Here is a 17,583-nt window from a genome sequence, read left to right on the forward strand (position 1 = left end):
ATTACCATGACAGAAATGTGAACACACTCCCATCAGCTGCCTTTGAGTTGTTTACTCATATGTAGACAAAATCATGTATTAACACCACCCTGTACTTGTCAACGCCTCCCACATGCACGTGCACAGTTCAAGGAGAAAAGAAAGACAGAAACAAGGCCCTAGATCTTGAAGCAAACAAGAAGCGACTGACTGACGAATCGCAACAAAATTCCAGCAAGGGCCGTAACCAGACGGTCTAGTAGGGGGTATCTCCAGAACAATATACACACAGAAAAGAAATTTTCTTCTTATGTTCAAATCGAGTCTTGCCGGAACCGAGAAACGAATCGATCACTTCAAACCCAACAGACTCTTGGCGTTCTCGTACACCACGTAACTTATGGACACAGCGGGTGCGACTTTGAGCATGTTCGGCGTGATGCCCTTGTAGAAGCCGCGGATGCCTTCGCTGTAGAATGTCCTGCGTGTCACGTCGATGATGCCGTCGTAGGTGGGTGGATGTAGGACGGTGCCCTGGGCTTGCAGCCGTGTTCGGAGGACATTCAGAGGGTAGACACAGGATGCGCCCAATGCACCACTGAAAGCTCCAATGGCAGCAGTGGTGAAGTTGCTTAGTGCCGTGTCGCTTTCGTGGAGGTGCTCCAGACGCGCTTTGCGCGCGATCAGATAGGATTTCAGGTACTCAAAGGTCGACAGGTCGATGGCGGCATACGGAAACGTCCCCACCAGTCCAAGCGGCAGGCCACGAAAGAAACCGAGAACACCACTTGTTTGCCACATCTTTCGTAAGGTTGCGGCAATGAGTTTATTCCCACGGAGTCCTCCTTCGACCGTTTCGCATTGCATGCGGCTGGTGATATTCGTTAGTGGGCTCTGCATAGTGCGAGGGTGCCACGTTAGCGACTCACAATTTCAGTGTGTCGATCGGATAAACGAAGCTTTGCGATACCATCCCACCAATACCTCCTGAAAGGAGTTGTGAGACCGGTTGAATGCCCTTAGGATCGTTATGTCCCTCAAGCTGGGCAAAGGCCCGTTTAGCTGCCTGCGATAGATTAGCATCGTACTTCGTTCACTCGCAAACAAACAAAAACTCACTTCGTAAGCCCCAAACTTGATAGCAGACTCGGGCATGATCTTGATCACGTTGAGGCCATTTCCTGTCCCTCCGCGTCAACGATACTCTCCCCCGGAAACGATCAAATGAGCCACGAACCTGCAAACAAGCTCCGTACCCCTCCCGCTTGCCATAGCTCCTTGGATGCGACTGCCAATTTGTGGAGCCCCCTCGAGATGGCCCTGAGAGGAGAAGCCTTTTGGCCTGCACGGACAGCTTCATCCTTGACTTCGATCTGCGCAATCAAATACACTTTAAGGCGGTCAAGAGGTGCAGTGGCTGTCCGTGAAACCGCTCCGGCGACTCCGCCCGCTAGGAAGTAACCTAAGTGCGGCAAGTTTTCCGTCAACTTCTGTTCATAATAACGGAGTGAAAGCCATATGGCCACCGCCTGAGGAACGGCAAGCCACTCCATCTCGATGTCACTGTCAAGTGCAAGCAAATCCAGATCGGCAGACGCTTCAGCACCAGCGGCAAATCCCAGGGTACCGGAGGGGACTCCCAATGCAGACACTTGAAACAAACTGTGAAGTAGACTTCGGGTTGCGAGGAGGAAACGGTGGGGAATCGGGAGCTGAGTACCTAGGCCCTGCAAAGTTTCACTGATTTCGACGTCCCCCTCGGGGTTGAGCTTCCCCGTAGCTGTGTAGTACGACAGCACGGTCTTCAGATTGTGGTTGTCGAGGGGAAGGAAAAGAAGGAAGTTCCTACGCTCCCGGTCAGCAATAGACCGCAGCAAATACGCGGAATGGCTATAGAGAATGCCGGACCTCCACTCCGCATAACTGATTACCCCGTCATTGTTCAGGTCGATGCGACGCAGGAACCCATCGAGGGTCGCCGAGGACACGGTGATCCCGGCACGGGCGAAGGCTTCCTTCAATTCTTGTCGGTCGAGTTCTCCATTTTGGTTTCGATCGATCGAGTCAAAAAGATCCCGCAGAGCTACATCGGTGTGATGGACAAACTTTCGGAACTCTACTTGGATTAGGCGGATAAGGGAAACGGGACGGATCTCATCAACTTACCCGCGTACTGTATCCGCCCGTCACCGCTCGTGTCAACTGCCTGGAACACTTTCCGAAGCATCGAATCGGCATTTTTCAGGGCTTTTTGACCTTGGTCAGGGCACGAGAGAGAAATCGACACAGAGAGGCAGTTGCTACTCACGATGGTCCATCCGCTTCAGTCCCTTCTTCAATCCATTGTAGTCGACATAGCCCTGGCGACGAGGGTCCAGGGTTTCCCATAGCCGATCGACTGCTTCTGGGGAATCGAGCGACCCCATCGTGACAAGCAACACACTCTACGAGTAGTGGTAACAGGGGCCGATCATCCTACAAGAAGATGCCGGTAAAAGACCAGAGTGAGTGACGGAGAGCGAGGTTGTCGTTGGCGGCGTGGAATAGAACATCAGAACTGCGTGCAGGGCTTTATCTTGACGCAGCGGGATCGGTGGTTGTTTTATCGGCTGGGTTGAATTGAATCGCATCACAGGATCGGAGCGGAGCGGCAAAATCGCGTCGGATCTGCACTATTCCTATTCCGGTAGGCCCCGCTATGCTCTTTTTTGACATCCGTAGTCGCTAGTGTCACGTGACTTGTATCGACAGCGAGGTCAGATGGTGCTGATTGCAACACTGCGTACCAAGTCAGACATTTGTAGCAGTACCATGAGACATCCCGGACAGTCATGGGTGCAACATGACGCGTACAGTGCAGGAACTTGCTCCGATACCGTGTGCGAACGCTTGATAGCACTCCTCCGAATCTTCCAGCATGGCTGCCGATTTCTGGTCTTCTACTCAGCGTCGGTATTGGCAGTTTACCCGTGAGCGTCTGGCAGAGATCCGAGACTCTCTGAGAGAAAAGGATAAGCAGCCTTTGCCATGTCAACTCCCGGATCCTAGACATCTCAGCATCTACTTCAACCAACGTGAGTCTGGCCTCCAGCCGCTAGGCTGATCGCGCCGCCTGCCCAGGAAGAGTGCTAAAGGACAGCAGAACTACTCAAGATTGCCGATGGGGCGTCGATCCGACAGCAAGCCATTGCGACAGCGCAGGTTTACATCAAGCGATATTACACCAAGGTCGACATGCTGCAGACCAACCCTTATCTGGTTCTAGCAACTGCTCTTTACTTGGCGTGCAAGGTGGAAGAATGCCCACAACACATCCGATATATTCACAACAAAGTCCGCTATCATTATTCAGGTGGGTCGCGGGGTCCCTCTCAGTACAATATCAGAGTTCTGATGGCTGTGGGTTAAGACCTCTGTAACATCGATACGGCCAAAATCGGTGAATGCGAGTTCTCTCTCATCGCGGAAATGAGTTCTCAGTTGATTGTCCACCATCCCTATCGGACGCTGACGGAGCTGCAGCCTAAGCTAGGCCTGGAGTCGGGTGAGATGGCTCTGGCGTGGTCCCTCATCAACGATCATTATCTCACCGATCTGCCATTGTTGTACCCGCCACATGTAATCGCGGTGATGGCCATTTTTGTTGCAGTGACGTTCAAATCTAGTCAGACAAACTATTATGGGCCTTCTCTCGGTCACTCGATCACCAGGAGTTTGCGGAATGGCGGCCTTGCTTCGTCCATGTCAATGTTTACCGACCGCACCGAGGAGGTTGGAGATAAACAACGTAACCTGATCAACTGGCTCGCAGAAAGCGAGGTTGACATCAAGGCCGTGATTGAATGCACGCAAGAATTGGTGTCCCTATATGAAGCCTGGAATCAGTACAACGACAAATACTGCAGGGACCAGCTTGCGAAGCTGATCAAAAGCAGGAACCTGGAAAGAGGCTGATGATTATAACAATGACACAGCCTTATCTTTCCGAAACGTCCATTCTCGCGGGTTTAGGTTTGATATGATGATATCACGTGTCTGTCGCGTTTCGCTGGTTAGCCAATCGAGCATATTCCCCTATTTGTGGCTCATAATGATGTATACGTACGATCACCATCTTTTCATAAACAGTCAGCCTGCTTTGCAGCGTCGTCTCAGACCAGAGTGTGGCGGTCACCATGCAGCGACAACGGTGAAGGTCACCATGCCACGACAAAAGATAGTCATTGTCGGTTCTGGATGGTCGGGCTTTACCTTGCTCCAGAGGCTGGATCTAAAGAAGTTTGAGGTTACGGTCATCTCTCCTCGCTTAACTTCGCCATACACGCCGCTTCTTGCCAGTGCGGCCGCGGGATTCTTCGGTTTTGCTGTTGTCGAAGATCCGGTACGCGACAAACAGAGGCCCAGCCATTTCTTCAAGGCGCACGTCGAGGACATCGATTTTGACAGAAAAGTCTGTATCTGCTATCCGGCCTTCGACGATATGCCGCCAACCCGCTTCGAAGTGCAATATGACATTGTCATCATTGCACCCGGGTGCAAGAACAGCACCTTTGGCATACCCGGAGTCACAGATCATGCCATCTTCGTGAAAACCACTGATGACGCAAGGGCTGTTCGCCGACGAATCGTCGATATGGCTGAGCAGGCAGTTCTGCCTTTTCAGACGGAGCAACGAAGACGCGATCTGCTTCGCGTCGTGATAGTTGGAGCTGGTCCCACTGGTGCCGAATTCGCTGCTCAGCTTTCCGATCTCTTCAATGGTGACTTTCCGCGCCTGTATCCGTCTCTGGCCAACAAGGTTACGCTCTCGTTGTTCGACGTCGCCGGACGCGTCCTCTCTTCCTTCGATGAAACCCTTGCCGACCATGCGGTGCGGAGTCTGTCGACCCATCGCGTGGACATTCGCACGAAAAGACACGTCAAGAAGGTTGAAGATGGCCGGTTGTACACAGAAGAAGACGGAGAGGTTCCCTTTGGGATGCTCATCTGGGCCACGGGAAACGCACAGGTCCCCCTTGTGAAGAGGCTCAAAGTGTCGAAGCACGGACGTGCACAGCGGATCCAGACGGACGCCTTCCTCCGAGCTCATGCGTTGGATGGAAGCATCATGGTTGACGTGTTCGCCCTTGGAGACGCCGCGGACATTGTCGACCAAGAGCTGCCCACCACCGCGGAGGTAGCCTGCCAGAAAGCCGAATACCTGGCAGCGTCTTTGAATGGCAGCCATCCGGCCGGCACTTTGCCGTTCAAATACAAGCAAAAGGCCCTTGTAGCCTATCTGGGACAAGAGGACGGTGTCATCGCGGGCAGAGCCGATTGGACTGGTCGACGGGCATGGCTCGCTTGGCAGTCAAAGAATTTCTTCTGGGTCCGGACACCGAAGAAGCGAGTCATGGTACTTATGAATTGGATTTTGAACTTCGTTTTTGGGCGAGAAATGGCTCGGATGTAGACTGTCCGTTGTTCGTTGGTGTGCATAGATATATAAATTGTGGGATGGTGTTGAACTGTTCCGCACTTGAAGAATAGCAGATTAGAACCGGGTGTATCTACCTAGGTACTATTCAAGTCTGGGAGATCTGATGAGAACATGTGCGTTACATGACCTGAAGTTGAGGCTGTCTGCTGAGTTCCAGTGTCGCGCAATGCTTGTATATGCCCCTGTCTTTTGCTAAGGTCCATTGACTTGACAAGTATCTACCCTACTCCGACAGGAGTTCAAACAGCCACTACCTTTTCTCAAACGTTTGCGCAACTTAGAAAACGCAAGCGGATCCGTGGTACCTCTTAGCAAAAAGAACCGAGAAACTGTCAGCCAGGCAGATGAATGAAGACTGACCAATTTTTTGACTTGGCAAAGAGGCCCAACCCCTAAAAAGTATACCTACATAGCAAGAACCGCAATACAAATGTACTCGCCTGATTCCTGGTCATCGCTAACGGCCGAAGCAGGGAAAAGTGGCTAGATCAAAGGATGATAAATGACCCAGCAGCAGTCGACATTGCAGTGGATACTCGGAGCGCAAGCAACCTCCTCGGAGATCCTCAGTCCATAGATCCCGGTAAATACACAGGTACCCCAGATTGTCAGATGAACGGCGGCTGAATTCTGGCGGCACATCGAATCGTCACATTGATCTTGTCATCACAAAGGTCGAGAACTGATCCATACTGGCAGGCACACATTGCAGCCTTTCCGATCGAACCAAACCGCTCCAGATCCATGCATTTCACTTCAGATCTGGGCCCTCAACTGAGCCAAGTGACATCTGGTTCATGGACGGGGGATTCGAGGGGTCACATTGGAACGTACAAGAAATGTACAAGTACATACTCGGTATCCTCAGGGATAGGGTTCATCCACATGGCCATCTTGAACTATGTATTATGTAAGAGCCTAAGACTGAGGCAGAAAATGCACTAAACCCGGAAATGGACTAGGGGAGAGAACTAGGTACTCCGTAATGTATGGGAGAAAAATCTATACTCAAAAAAGTTAGTACACTGCGTAAAAGAGGGATTGAAATCTGAATGGACATGGTTGACTTCAATGTGCAACTAACTGAATTGGGTAAGCTTCTTTCCATGGTTGGAGTTTGCACTTGCATATGAGCGATTTCGGCCTGACGTACGGAGTATGTATGGAACTACGGCTGTCCAACTCAACCTCAAGATCCGGGACATTTTCGCCATCCAAAAGCCGCCTGAATTAGCAACATCCCTGGACCCTCAATCCAGTCATGTGCAGCGAATGCATGGACCCGCTGTTGAGGGAAACAGAGCGGTGTTTGATTGGATGGATTTGTTACTAGCACCATCGCTTGTGAGTGACGGTTTATTTGATTGGTCTATCTGCCCCATTGAAATGTCCGAGAGAGCCAACGACGGCATTGCCACTGTGGCTAGTGTGCAAAAGCCCCGCCAGTTGTGATGTCATTGGTGCAATCTCTCCAATGAAATGGCAGAAAGTAAGCCCCGTGGGTCTGCGTGACAATACACAACCTCCACTGGGCGCCATGGACCACTCAATCCAAGAGAATTATGACAGAAGACCGGAGAATGATACCGCCCTTGCGCCAACTCCCCCACTCGGTTTTTCTTTCTTCTTCCCTCCCGCCGATTAATTCCAGCCCTGCCCGCCCTTGTCCAACTCATCCGATCCGTCGCCAGCCTCTTCTCTGCCAAATACTACTGTTCTGTTCTCCCCGTATATTTTCCGCCCATTTTTCTCCCTTGCGTTCCTCCATACCGCTTCTTGATTCCTTGACGCCTTTCTTTCCTTTCCTTTCCTTTTGTTTTTGTACTGAGTAACTATACTTGTTTTATTACTTCCCACACCATGGCGTCGCCATACTACTACACCCACCTTCAACAACAGCAGCACCATGGCCCCGCCAATCATCACATCCAATCGTCAAATCACCAAGGCGGCCGTCGGAGGGGTCCCCGGGTGGCCTCGCAGAACGGCCAGCGGCATTTCCGTGGTGTCAAGAGCATGCGGGAGTTGGCCGAGTCCCCGACCGTGACAGCGTTTCGTCTGCGATTCGAAGCTGGCCGATCCTTCGATCTTGACGACGATTTGGAGTTTTGTCCCAATCTCTTGACAGAGGATGATGTGCGTAGATCCCAGCGGAATCCTGATCGCGGTGTGCGTACTGACTGTGCGCAGTTGCTCTCCATTCAATCTGCGATGTCCGATCGGTCCTCGTTGTCCAGCGGTTCCCCGGATTCGTCGCCTCTGCAACATCAGATCCAACCCGCCCAGCAAATCGCTCCGGGTGTTTCCTTGTCGCCGGGTCCTTCGGCCGCCTATAACATGGCGTCCATGGCCATGAACAACAACATGAACGCCACCTTTCAGCAACCGACGACCCGGACCCGCAAAGTTATTCCGATCGTCAACCCGCAAACAGGGGCGACGCTGACGAGTCCCCCGACGTCGATCAACCCCGGCATGATGCAGAATGGCCAGCGTCGGTGGTAAAGCCCTCGCCAGCCAGAGCCTAGACTCCCTTGCATTCGAGGCATGTTCTTGTTTAGTTTCTTAATATCGTCGCTCGTGCCATCTGCATCATCCGGGTTGACTCTGTACGGACGGTCTGGACGATCGGCACCCCCGTTATATGATTGAAAAAAAGTACGAGGATACGACGTTTGTATATATCGCCGTTTTCGACGCTATTATATCTTTTGTTGGTTTCGAACCCCGGACGGATCGGCACGGCGACACGTTTTGTTTTCTTTCCCAACGACGGCGCGTGATTTTTTTTTTCTTGCATCTTTGCCATCTTACGACATCTGGATGTTCGACTATCCGTGTTTTCGTGTTTTTGTTTTTGCGGCCTTTTTTCGATAAAAAGAAAAGAAAAAATCTTCGGCCTGGTGCACGCTGCTACGATGTATAGAAGCATGCAGCGAGAGAGTTCGTTTTCAACGCATGCCTCTTGTGTTTGGGAGTTTCTGTGGGTATGGCTCGGCGAGTTGGTTTTCTATCTGCGGAGGTCGGTTTGTGCGATGTTTGCTTTCTGGATATCCTCGATTCGTTCACATCTGGGTGCAACTGGGGTGGGTAGGTCTCTTCTGGGAAATCTAGACGGCGGAAACGATACATGTCTGCATTGTTGGGTTTGTGATGACATTGTGTGTTGATATTTGGTCTGACCCTCGCTTGGCATTTTCTTTGGCGTGTTTGCTTGAGTCTTGGAGACAGGATGTATGGGGATTGTATCACTGTGGTTGGGGATCTGTGTGGAGTTTTTTCGGGGTGTCGATTGTCCAGATACCACTGCATTTCCTTGGTAGTGATCAATTGATGATTCGATTGTTCTGTATCGCATCTCTAAATCTCGCTTCCTGGAGTCGGTTTCGCTTCTTGATGCCTCAGGCTTCGATTTTGGAGGTCGTCGTCCTCCATATGACGTCATCATCTTTTGCACCAAGTGATAAGACCTGGCTAGGACTCCAGCAAGCAGATGCGATATAAAGAGCGACGATGGGTAGATAAATCATGTAACTAATCTGCTGCGTCTGAATTTAGTGAAATTACATATCTGGTGAGATCCAACCATCCCAAGTCCTACTCGGAAGGATTTATCAGCATATTGACCGTTATCAAGAAATCTATTATCATGATAGTCCTTCGCAGTATCAACGCCCTGCGTTCCTTGACGACGCCGAGGATTCCCTCTCGGATTTCAAGCGTTTTGTTTTTCCATAGTTCCCGTCCATGGCGGACTTTGAAGGAGGATAATCGCAGTATGTTCCGACTCGCTTTTCAAAAAACATGGACTAGGAAGATCAAAAGGGTTGACACATATTCTCCAGATATGGACGCTGCCCAACTTCACGAAGAATATGACGCGTACAAGAGAGAGAATCTGCGTGCGGTCAAGGAAGGGAGAGGGAAGTGGAGTGAGGAGCTTGCGAGTAATAGCGAGTCTGCGGTAGGTCTCCCTTTCTTTCTTTCTTTCTTGCTCAAGGGGAGATGGGGTGATGTTAATTCAAACGGGTAAAAATAGATCAAAGCCGACAGAGATGAATCGGACCTCTCCGAGGTGGTGGAAAGGCAGACCAGGGAGTTGAAGGAGAAAACTGTTCGGGAGAGTACCAAGAAATCGTCGGGCTAATGCCGTTGATTGATCAATCAGTTTGTCGTTTTGAGCACATTGGGATGTTATGTTTTAAAAGGAGTTCGGTCGTGTATTGCGTGCCTGCAAGCAAAGTACATATCGAGAAACGATCAAATCTAGGTCATTGCGTCGATCATCACTTGAATCAATGACGAACATGATACTCGCGTGAAACCGATCAATGAAAGATAGAAAAGCCAGCCCAAACAACACCGTACGCCCAGCCATAAGCTTCCCAAAAAACAGAGCAATTACTTCAGAATCACAATCAATACCACCAGAATGATAATCAACCCAACAATGGTCATCATGCTCCAGTTATCACCCGCCTTGCGCCGAATCCGATCGAGCCGTCGCCGGGCCGTATCCAGCCGTCCCTGGTGCCGCTCAACGGCATTCTCGACATCATCCAGCAGCGCAATCTGCCCCTCCAGCTCATCGCCGATCTGGATACTCAGTTGATGCTGCCTGCCGATCGACTCGCCCAGCTGATCCAGCTGCTCGTCCTGCTCGCGGAGGATGCGCTGATGGTGCTCGTGGATCTGCTGGTTGTCCATGTGGGTCGGGTCGAGGTGCTGCGGCGACGGCGAGTCGCGGTATGGCTGGAGCAGGGCCGCGCGGTTGGCGGCATGTTCCTCATCCTCATCGTCCTCTACGTCGGTGAATCGGACCGATTTTGTTGCCGAAGGACGCTGCGGGACGGGTTGTTGGAGGGTTGTCCCCCGCGTAGCATGCTGCGTGGCGTGCGCAAAGTCAGGCCCCAGCGCTGGGTCGTTGGGCACCTTGGTTGCGTCGCTGGGGACGGCGTCCTTGTTGTGGAATTGCGAGGAGAGATCGTCGTACTGCGTGCGCAGGCTGGCGAGTTGGTCCCGCAGGTCCGCATCGCTCTCGGCTTTCTTTTCCAGGGCTTCTATCCCATCCCGTAGCGATTCCAGAGAGCGTGAGATTTCGCTGTCTTGCGTGTTGGGTTCAAGGTTGAGAGAGATGGCCCGTTGTCGCTCGAGGAGCGAGAGCTTGATGTGGTCTGCGAGGAGGAAGAGCTGGGACGGGTTTGACATGTTGGCTATCTAGGCAGATCGATCATCAAATCAGTAAGAAGGTCATTGAAACCGGTGTACTCCGTCCGTAGAGTGTTCCAACTTGAGGATCGAGATCCAGTGCTCAACTCGTTGCCTAGTAAGTAGTAATTACTCCAGTAGTTGCCAAGCGGCCGTCGCGGATTCGGCGGAGAGGAGAAGGACTCGAGGAACGAGCCGTCGGAGACGTCGGCCCTGATCTGGGCCCTGCAACGAGACGCAAAGAGCCAGGCACCAGGCGACACGTGGGACGGTGACTGGAGAGGCTTGACGGAAGAAAAGGCCGGGCTTGAATGAAGGATCGATTTTGCCCGGGACGACGGGATGAGTCGCCGATCTGCCGCGCCGGTAAGACTCCGGTTCAAATCAATCTACGATTGTTGAAATCATCAACAAAAAAATTGCTCCATCCTTTAATCGTTTTCGGTCTTGATGCTCGTCGATCAAATTCGCACGGTCGCTTTTTACCCACTGCTCTAAATCGAGTTCCGGTCCAAATCCGGTTAAACCGCTCGGCCGAGTCACAATTCAGACGTGAACTACGCAACTTCGAAGCTTGGATATCGTTGCTCTGATCCTCAATTTCGTATGGTGACTAGATCGAGTCCAAGATTCTCAGCAACATGGATATCGGCCAACAGACTGAAGATATGATCGATCTGCGCACGCTGGACTACGTGTCCCAGTATGACGAACACCTCATGTGTCCCATCTGTCACTGCCCGTTCATCCAGCCCGTTCGCCTGCAGTGTGACCATATATTCTGCGACAAATGCGTGCACACCGCCATCGACTCCTCCTTCGACACCGGCACGTCCAGCTTCCCTTGCCCGACCTGCCGCGCACCTATCAAGAGCATCTTGAACGTGCCGCGTCTGTTGATCAGCATGTGCGACGACGTCAAGGTGCGGTGTCCGTACGCCGGCGAAGGGTGCCAGGAGATTCTCCCGCGGGGACACGTGCAGTCCCATGTGGACAAGTATTGCGACTATAAGCTGCTCGACTGCCCGGACGTGAGTTGCGGGAAGAAGATCCGCAGGAAGAACATGAGCCCGGACCAGAGGTGCCTGCATACGCTATTCCGGTGCGAGAATTGCGAGGGCGAAGTAATGGAGCAAGATCGGGAGGTACGTCTTCCTATCCAACCCTTGTCAAAGATGGGAGACTAATTGGATGCTAGGCGCACACGACAGATCTCTGTTCTAGCCTCCAGACAACCTGTCCAGATTGCGGAGCCATCGTGTTCCGAAACGCTCTCCTTGACCACATCGAGTCGTGTCCCGAGGCCATCCACGCATGCGCCGCCGCCAAATATGGCTGCAGTGCGAAGCTGAAGCGCGCGGAGCTGGCCGAGCACGAGCGCGCCTGTCCGCTGGTCACGATGGGCCCGTACATCGAGGCGCAGAACTCGCGGATCGACTCCCTTGACATGATGATCCGGCAGCTGCGGCAGCGGAACGAGATCCTTGAGGAAGGAATGGCCAAGATCCGGTCCACCCTGATGGACAGCGCTCTCCTCCTTTCGGGGAGCAGCAGCGATCGTCGAGAAAATGATCGGCAGGACCGACCCCGGTCACGGTCGCAGTCCCGGGAGCGCACTCAAGATCAGCACCGTTCTCGCGGGAGTCTCCCCGATACCCCCACCATGGCGGAGGAGCGGTCGTCAACGGCGATGACGTACCTGCTCTCGCTGCACGAGTCGCTCCGCGAGGAAGTCTCCCAGCTCTCCCATGCGCTGAACGATCTCGACGCCCGCGCCAGCATGGCTATCATGAACGAAAGCCTGCGTATCAAGCAGGACATGGCGCACACGAACGCCGCGGTCGACAGCATCCGGATGCAGGTCCATTGGCTGATGAATCCGCGGCTGCATCAGAGTAGCGGGAGTAGTAGCAGTAGCCATGGTCGGCCTGGAACTGGGACAGGGACAGGGGCAGGGACGGGGACGGGGACGGGGACGGGGACGGGCCCCTCAAGTTCGTCGAGAGGAGGAGCGGCTCGTCCTGCACCTAGGCGGTTGAGTGATGGGAACCGCGAGGGGACCAAATTGTGAGGATTCGATAATGCACAGGACTTCATTCGGGTATCATGATTTTTTTTACGACGGCACTGGAGGAATGATTTGTTCTGTTTCTACGCTGCTTATACCCTGTATCGGATTGACTTAGCCCATTACGAATGATCAAGGATCGGTAAAAACGGTATTTTCCCATTGAACACCGGCATAGTCATCAAAGTCATAGAAGAGACGGAAAGAAAAGCCTAACCAGTATCCTTGTCTGTTGTCGACGTTGTCGTCGTCGTGGCTCCCCCGCCATACATCTTGGCCAACCGCTCCTCTTCTCTTTGCATGCGCAACCTCTCCGTCTCCTTGCGCAGGGCCTCCAGGTTCCAAGTGCCACCCTCCTCGTCGTCCGAATCGTCGCCGTCGGCGGACCGATATTTGCCGCTCTCGAACAGGGCGCGACCTGTGGCCTCCTTGGCCTTCATGGCTTCTTCCTCCGCGGCCTTCTTGTCCAATCGCTTCTTCTTCCACTCCGCGAACGTCTCCGGGGTCACTGGGGTCAGCTGGCCCGTAAGTTTGTGTCGTTCGGACTCGAGCCAGTCTTCGAGCGTGAGGGCGTTGAGAGGGTTGTTCTCCTTTGCTTTCTTCTCGGCCTCCTTCTGTTCCTTCGTCTTGAGGACGAATCTGGCAAAGAGGTTAGCTGCATCACATGGATAGAGAGAAACGTCGGAGACGTACCCTGGTGGCAAAGCATGGCGATACTTGCAATTGTCTCCTCCATTCGGACACGTCCAGAACCATCCGTACTTCTTATTCTCCACCGCCTCGATAAAGTACTTGCAGACCTTGTCTGTGGTCGTGCGTGGATTGCCGTGCTTGCTCAGCACCACATTCCGCAGCTTGGCCTCGTCCCAGTTGTCCATGGTATCGTTCTTCTTGTCAATGTCCTGTTGTTGCGCATCCCGCGAGTCCGAGTAAATGTCCTTCTTCTCGGACTTGCGTTCCACGCTGAGATCATGGCTGAACTTGCACTTCTTGCCCTTGTCGCAGTTGCCTTGCTTGAAGAATATGCAGACAACCGTCTTGGGGTCCACACCAAAGGGAACTTTTTGCGTCTGGACGGGCTTGAACAGCTCCGCGGCTTCCTTGCGCGCCTCCTCTGCGGCCTTCTTCTCCGCCGCTCGCCGTGCCTTCTCCGCTTCTTTTCGCTTCTCCTCGGCAGTCTTGTTGTTCTTTTGTTGGGCTTGTAGCTGGGCAATCTGTTTGCGTGCTACACCTCCTTTTTTCTGTTGTCGCGGAAACGATCCCATTTCAGAATTTGCCGTCAGCCAGCTGTTCTTATCATCTCGAGGGTGTCTTGTTCCATGTCAGGGGCGTCAAGGGTGCTTCGCAGAAATGGGAAGACGGTGACGTACATTTTTCATGCCAAAGGTCTGTCTCACAGTTAGCCTTCCGCGTCCAGGACTTTCTTCTTCAACGCTGATTCACGTACCTTGTCCTCGACCGTGGTCTTTTTCTTCTTGGGTTGGTCCTGTTTTTTGGGTGGCATCTTGATGACTGCTGTCCAAACACTCGCTCGAAACGATCAATCCCAAAAATGTATTTAGATACGACAAAGATGGCTAATCCGCAGATGATGTGGCATTCAATATAAGTCTATGGAGTGCTGCTGCTGATTCGTCCGCAAGGCGGAACAAGGTGTGGAAGACTCCTTCGACGGAGAAAAGTTGTTGCGGGAGGCGACTGCGACTGATTGCGGCTAAGTTACCTAGGTACCTGGCACCTATTCCGTATACCCAAGGTATCTCAAGTTTCTCTCTGTTCCCGCTAATGCTGCTTGGCAGTTCTTGGCATTCCTCATTTCCTCTTCAGACTTTCCTACTCGTAAATGTATCACTGTATGGCAGTGTAATGAAATCTCGATCCTTAGATACTAGTATGTACGTATTGAACTCGTGACTTGCTTGCCCTCATGAGACAATGCCACGCTCCAGCCTAATCAATGACCTTTTGTCTTTGCTCACGGCCAGGTTCCGACGATTTCCCAAGCTCACAATCTCTCCTGGAACCATGACAAGAGCTTTGTCGACGAGTCGGGAAGTAAAGATCAAAAGCCATTCTTTGGGCATGCTGGCCTCTGATCAGTCTTGAGATGATTCGAATTACTGCCGCTATATATCTGGACGATTGCTTTTCAACGAATCTCAGCAACTAGAATCCCACTTTGTCCGATTAATGGCAACGCCTTGAAGTCGTTGCAGCGTCATGCACCAAATCGAGAATTTGCCCGAGGGGCATTTTATAATTGAAACATTCTCCTGACCATGGCTGATAACTCGCAAGTCGTTGCTCGAATTCCAAATCCCAATGCAGGGATCCACACATCACCACTACAAGTGAGGTGGCTAGAACGGCGCTCTCGAGTACGCATTGGCAGTTTGCGCCTCGGGAAATGAAGGCGATCCAAGCGAGGGAGACTTCCTTTCGCCCTGAAGGAGTGTTTGGTCCCGGTGGTTAACACCCTGGATCTCAAGCTTGCTGTCTGTGGGAGATTTTCCGAAACTGGCGCAACATATGCTGCCATCGAGCGAATGTCAGTCTCTCGTCCTGTGGCACAGAGATCTTCATCTTGACAAGGTTTTTGTGGACGCAGATAAGCCGGCGGAGATAGTTGGGTTGATTGACTGGCAGAATTGCGATGTTGGGCCTCTCTTTGATCAGGTTATGCACTCTGCATTTTTGAGACTAAGTACAAGAGCCCAAAACCTCCAGGTTTGACTACACCCACTCTGCTGGATGACTTCGAGGAACTCGATGAAAGACGCAAAGAATCGCGCAAAGGAGCTGCTTGTCGAACAAACAATATACAAGTTCTACGAGTTCTACACTCAATAAGCTTGTCTATCAGGCGCATAGATGCCAAGAGACGCTCCAAGGGGAAATATTTGCTCTTGTTGGGATGGAGAGCCCGCCCTGCAAGGCCTCCTGATGGAGTTGGCTGAGAAATGGGACGAAGTTGTCAAAGAAGGCTGCGCATGCCCATTGAAATACTTAGTTAATTGAGTATCACGCTGGAAATGGATAGAAAAACCAGTGGACGCATGGGCCCATGCAAGGCCATTTCAGTGATAGCCACAATATAGATACATGGGCTTGGATGTTTTGTTCTCTGATCGTTTTTCTGTCCAAGGAAACTCATTCTGTGGTGTGAGACTGAGGCTTTGCAAGGAGAGTGAGTCCATGGGGCGAGGAACGTGATCCGTCATGCATCCGGGCATGATGCGCAATGGACGATCTGATACCGGTGCAACAGATCCCTTGAGACGTAGAAAGGCATTCATATCTACCCCTGTTGTGCAAATAGCGTGCATAATCTCGGTTTTGGCAGCATAGTTTGAGGCTGTTGATTGAGAGGGGATGATTCAGAAGGGAAACTCAGTTGACCAGCCCGATCACTTCTGCACGCCCATAGGGAGTTACGGATTGTATGGACTATGGAGCGCTATCCAAGATTCCACGCGCTCCACGTACAGGTACACCATAATGGGAAAGGACACCACGTCCGGGCTCTGGGAGGAGGTCCCTCGGGAGGCCGAGAATAAAAAGGATCCTCGAGAAGACACAGGGTTCGGCAGCTCCACTGTTCCTAAGCACTATCGATTTGGCCGGGCCCGACTTTCTACATGGAGCTGGAGGGATCCCGCACAAACTGCAGATAGACTGGGCGGTTGTATAGTCGAACAGTGTTAGAACTCATAAAATTAAGGGCTCAGTGTACATTCATGATAGCTATCAAACTGCAGAAGCTTGAGCCCAAGACCACTCTCACCAGCTCAAGGGACGTTTTGCCTTCCCATGGAGCTCGAGACACCCTCCAACTTCTTCCTTCACCGAGTGGATGCCCCCTTGCACTGAAATTTCGTCGTCGACGATATCTAGAATATCACGACTTCTTCATCTGTCGGCAGACCCCTGTCATATTGCGTTAGCGTCACCTTGCCCAGGTGCCGGATATCCAACGCACAGTTTAAAGTAAAGAATAGAGGCGGGTTCTTATCAAGAATCTCACTGTTGTCCACAGCATAGGCTAAGGAATTCCCAACTGTGTAGGAACGTCGTCTGTAAATTTCTGATTGAATGCACCAGGTTTGCAGCACAGAGCCCAGGGTAACCGAGATATGGCCTCTCGGACAAGTGACTCCAGGCAGGGAGCGGAGCTGACGAGGAGGATCAGGGCTGCACTGAAAGGACATTAGCAGGCATAGTCAGAGCAGTTATTTCACATAGGTTCTCAGTGCATCCAGCAAACCACCATGTGCATATGCGGGCAGGACCTCTTTGAGAATTCACACACTTCCTGAGCGGGCACTTCTGGCGTTCACAAAGTCGAAGCCATAACCCGATTAGGGCTTTCATCATGAAAATCGTCGCCTTAGGCGACGGCCACCACAACAATGGCTCCGATTCACGCACAAAAGAAAGAATTTTTTCTTCTCTTCCCCTCCCCAGGTCTTTTCGTCTGTGTGTGCTCCTCCATCTCTCAGCTTCGTTCGTGGATCGTTCATCACAGCGTGGCCTCTTCATTGCGTCCATCAACATCCTTCATCATCCTCACTTCAGCCCAAGCTAGCAGTGTGACCACTGAACCTCCCCTCCTCAGACAAAAGGGAGAGAAGACCAGCTTCCAAAGGACCAGAGCAGAAGCAATCAACCTACCGCGAGCAAGACATGGGGCTGCCGTCATCCGGAATGGCTGATCCCAAGAGAATGCCCTTCTCCGTCAACAACGCAATGGGCTCAGTACTTCAGAACCTGGGCGGCGTGGCGGACTTTGTAAGTTCTGCGCGGATCCCGCCCGTATCATGGAAGCAGACAAAGCTAACAAAGCCACTCA

At 52.1% G+C, this 17,583-nt stretch overlaps 8 protein-coding genes across 8 annotated transcripts; 5 read left to right on the forward strand and 3 right to left on the reverse strand.

Annotated features, from left to right (window-relative positions):
• Positions 1 to 330: 330 nt before the first annotated feature.
• VTN31DRAFT_6445 (uncharacterized protein) lies at positions 331 to 2,405 on the reverse strand (the record flags this gene model as incomplete). The annotated part of the gene is made up of 7 exons (XM_069407056.1): positions 331 to 850; positions 909 to 1,045; positions 1,099 to 1,160; positions 1,217 to 1,824; positions 1,888 to 2,095; positions 2,146 to 2,226; positions 2,288 to 2,405. 7 exons carry the CDS (start codon positions 2,403 to 2,405, stop codon positions 331 to 333), a joined length of 1,734 nt encoding a protein of 577 aa, XP_069258620.1.
• A 491-nt stretch (positions 2,406 to 2,896) lies between these two features.
• On the forward strand, positions 2,897 to 3,933 carry VTN31DRAFT_6446 (uncharacterized protein; the record flags this gene model as incomplete). The annotated part of the gene is made up of 3 exons (XM_069407057.1): positions 2,897 to 3,053; positions 3,122 to 3,331; positions 3,389 to 3,933. 3 exons carry the CDS (start codon positions 2,897 to 2,899, stop codon positions 3,931 to 3,933), a joined length of 912 nt encoding a protein of 303 aa, XP_069258621.1.
• A 247-nt stretch (positions 3,934 to 4,180) lies between these two features.
• Positions 4,181 to 5,431, forward strand: VTN31DRAFT_6447 (uncharacterized protein; the record flags this gene model as incomplete). Its single annotated transcript, XM_069407058.1, has 1 exon — positions 4,181 to 5,431. The coding sequence occupies one exon, from the start codon at positions 4,181 to 4,183 to the stop codon at positions 5,429 to 5,431; it is 1,251 nt and encodes a 416-aa protein (XP_069258622.1).
• A 1,887-nt stretch (positions 5,432 to 7,318) lies between these two features.
• Positions 7,319 to 7,963, forward strand: VTN31DRAFT_6448 (uncharacterized protein; the record flags this gene model as incomplete). Its single annotated transcript, XM_069407059.1, has 2 exons — positions 7,319 to 7,594; positions 7,649 to 7,963. 2 exons carry the CDS (start codon positions 7,319 to 7,321, stop codon positions 7,961 to 7,963), a joined length of 591 nt encoding a protein of 196 aa, XP_069258623.1.
• Positions 7,964 to 9,107: 1,144 nt separating this feature from the next.
• Positions 9,108 to 9,605, forward strand: VTN31DRAFT_6449 (uncharacterized protein; the record flags this gene model as incomplete). The annotated part of the gene is made up of 3 exons (XM_069407060.1): positions 9,108 to 9,234; positions 9,304 to 9,422; positions 9,498 to 9,605. The coding sequence occupies 3 exons, from the start codon at positions 9,108 to 9,110 to the stop codon at positions 9,603 to 9,605; spliced, it is 354 nt and encodes a 117-aa protein (XP_069258624.1).
• Positions 9,606 to 9,859: 254 nt separating this feature from the next.
• VTN31DRAFT_6450 (uncharacterized protein) lies at positions 9,860 to 10,666 on the reverse strand (the record flags this gene model as incomplete). Its single annotated transcript, XM_069407062.1, has 1 exon — positions 9,860 to 10,666. The coding sequence occupies one exon, from the start codon at positions 10,664 to 10,666 to the stop codon at positions 9,860 to 9,862; it is 807 nt and encodes a 268-aa protein (XP_069258625.1).
• A 641-nt stretch (positions 10,667 to 11,307) lies between these two features.
• VTN31DRAFT_6451 (uncharacterized protein) lies at positions 11,308 to 12,737 on the forward strand (the record flags this gene model as incomplete). Its single annotated transcript, XM_069407063.1, has 2 exons — positions 11,308 to 11,811; positions 11,865 to 12,737. The coding sequence occupies 2 exons, from the start codon at positions 11,308 to 11,310 to the stop codon at positions 12,735 to 12,737; spliced, it is 1,377 nt and encodes a 458-aa protein (XP_069258626.1).
• Positions 12,738 to 12,946: 209 nt separating this feature from the next.
• VTN31DRAFT_6452 (uncharacterized protein) lies at positions 12,947 to 14,238 on the reverse strand (the record flags this gene model as incomplete). The annotated part of the gene is made up of 4 exons (XM_069407064.1): positions 12,947 to 13,373; positions 13,428 to 13,975; positions 14,105 to 14,122; positions 14,182 to 14,238. The coding sequence occupies 4 exons, from the start codon at positions 14,236 to 14,238 to the stop codon at positions 12,947 to 12,949; spliced, it is 1,050 nt and encodes a 349-aa protein (XP_069258627.1).
• Between the last annotated feature and the right edge of the window lie 3,345 nt (positions 14,239 to 17,583).

The sequence above is a fragment of the Thermomyces dupontii genome (assembly GCF_041956625.1).
Source record: "Thermomyces dupontii strain NRRL 2155 unplaced genomic scaffold VTN31scaffold_7, whole genome shotgun sequence".
NCBI lineage: Eukaryota > Fungi > Ascomycota > Eurotiomycetes > Eurotiales > Trichocomaceae > Thermomyces > Thermomyces dupontii.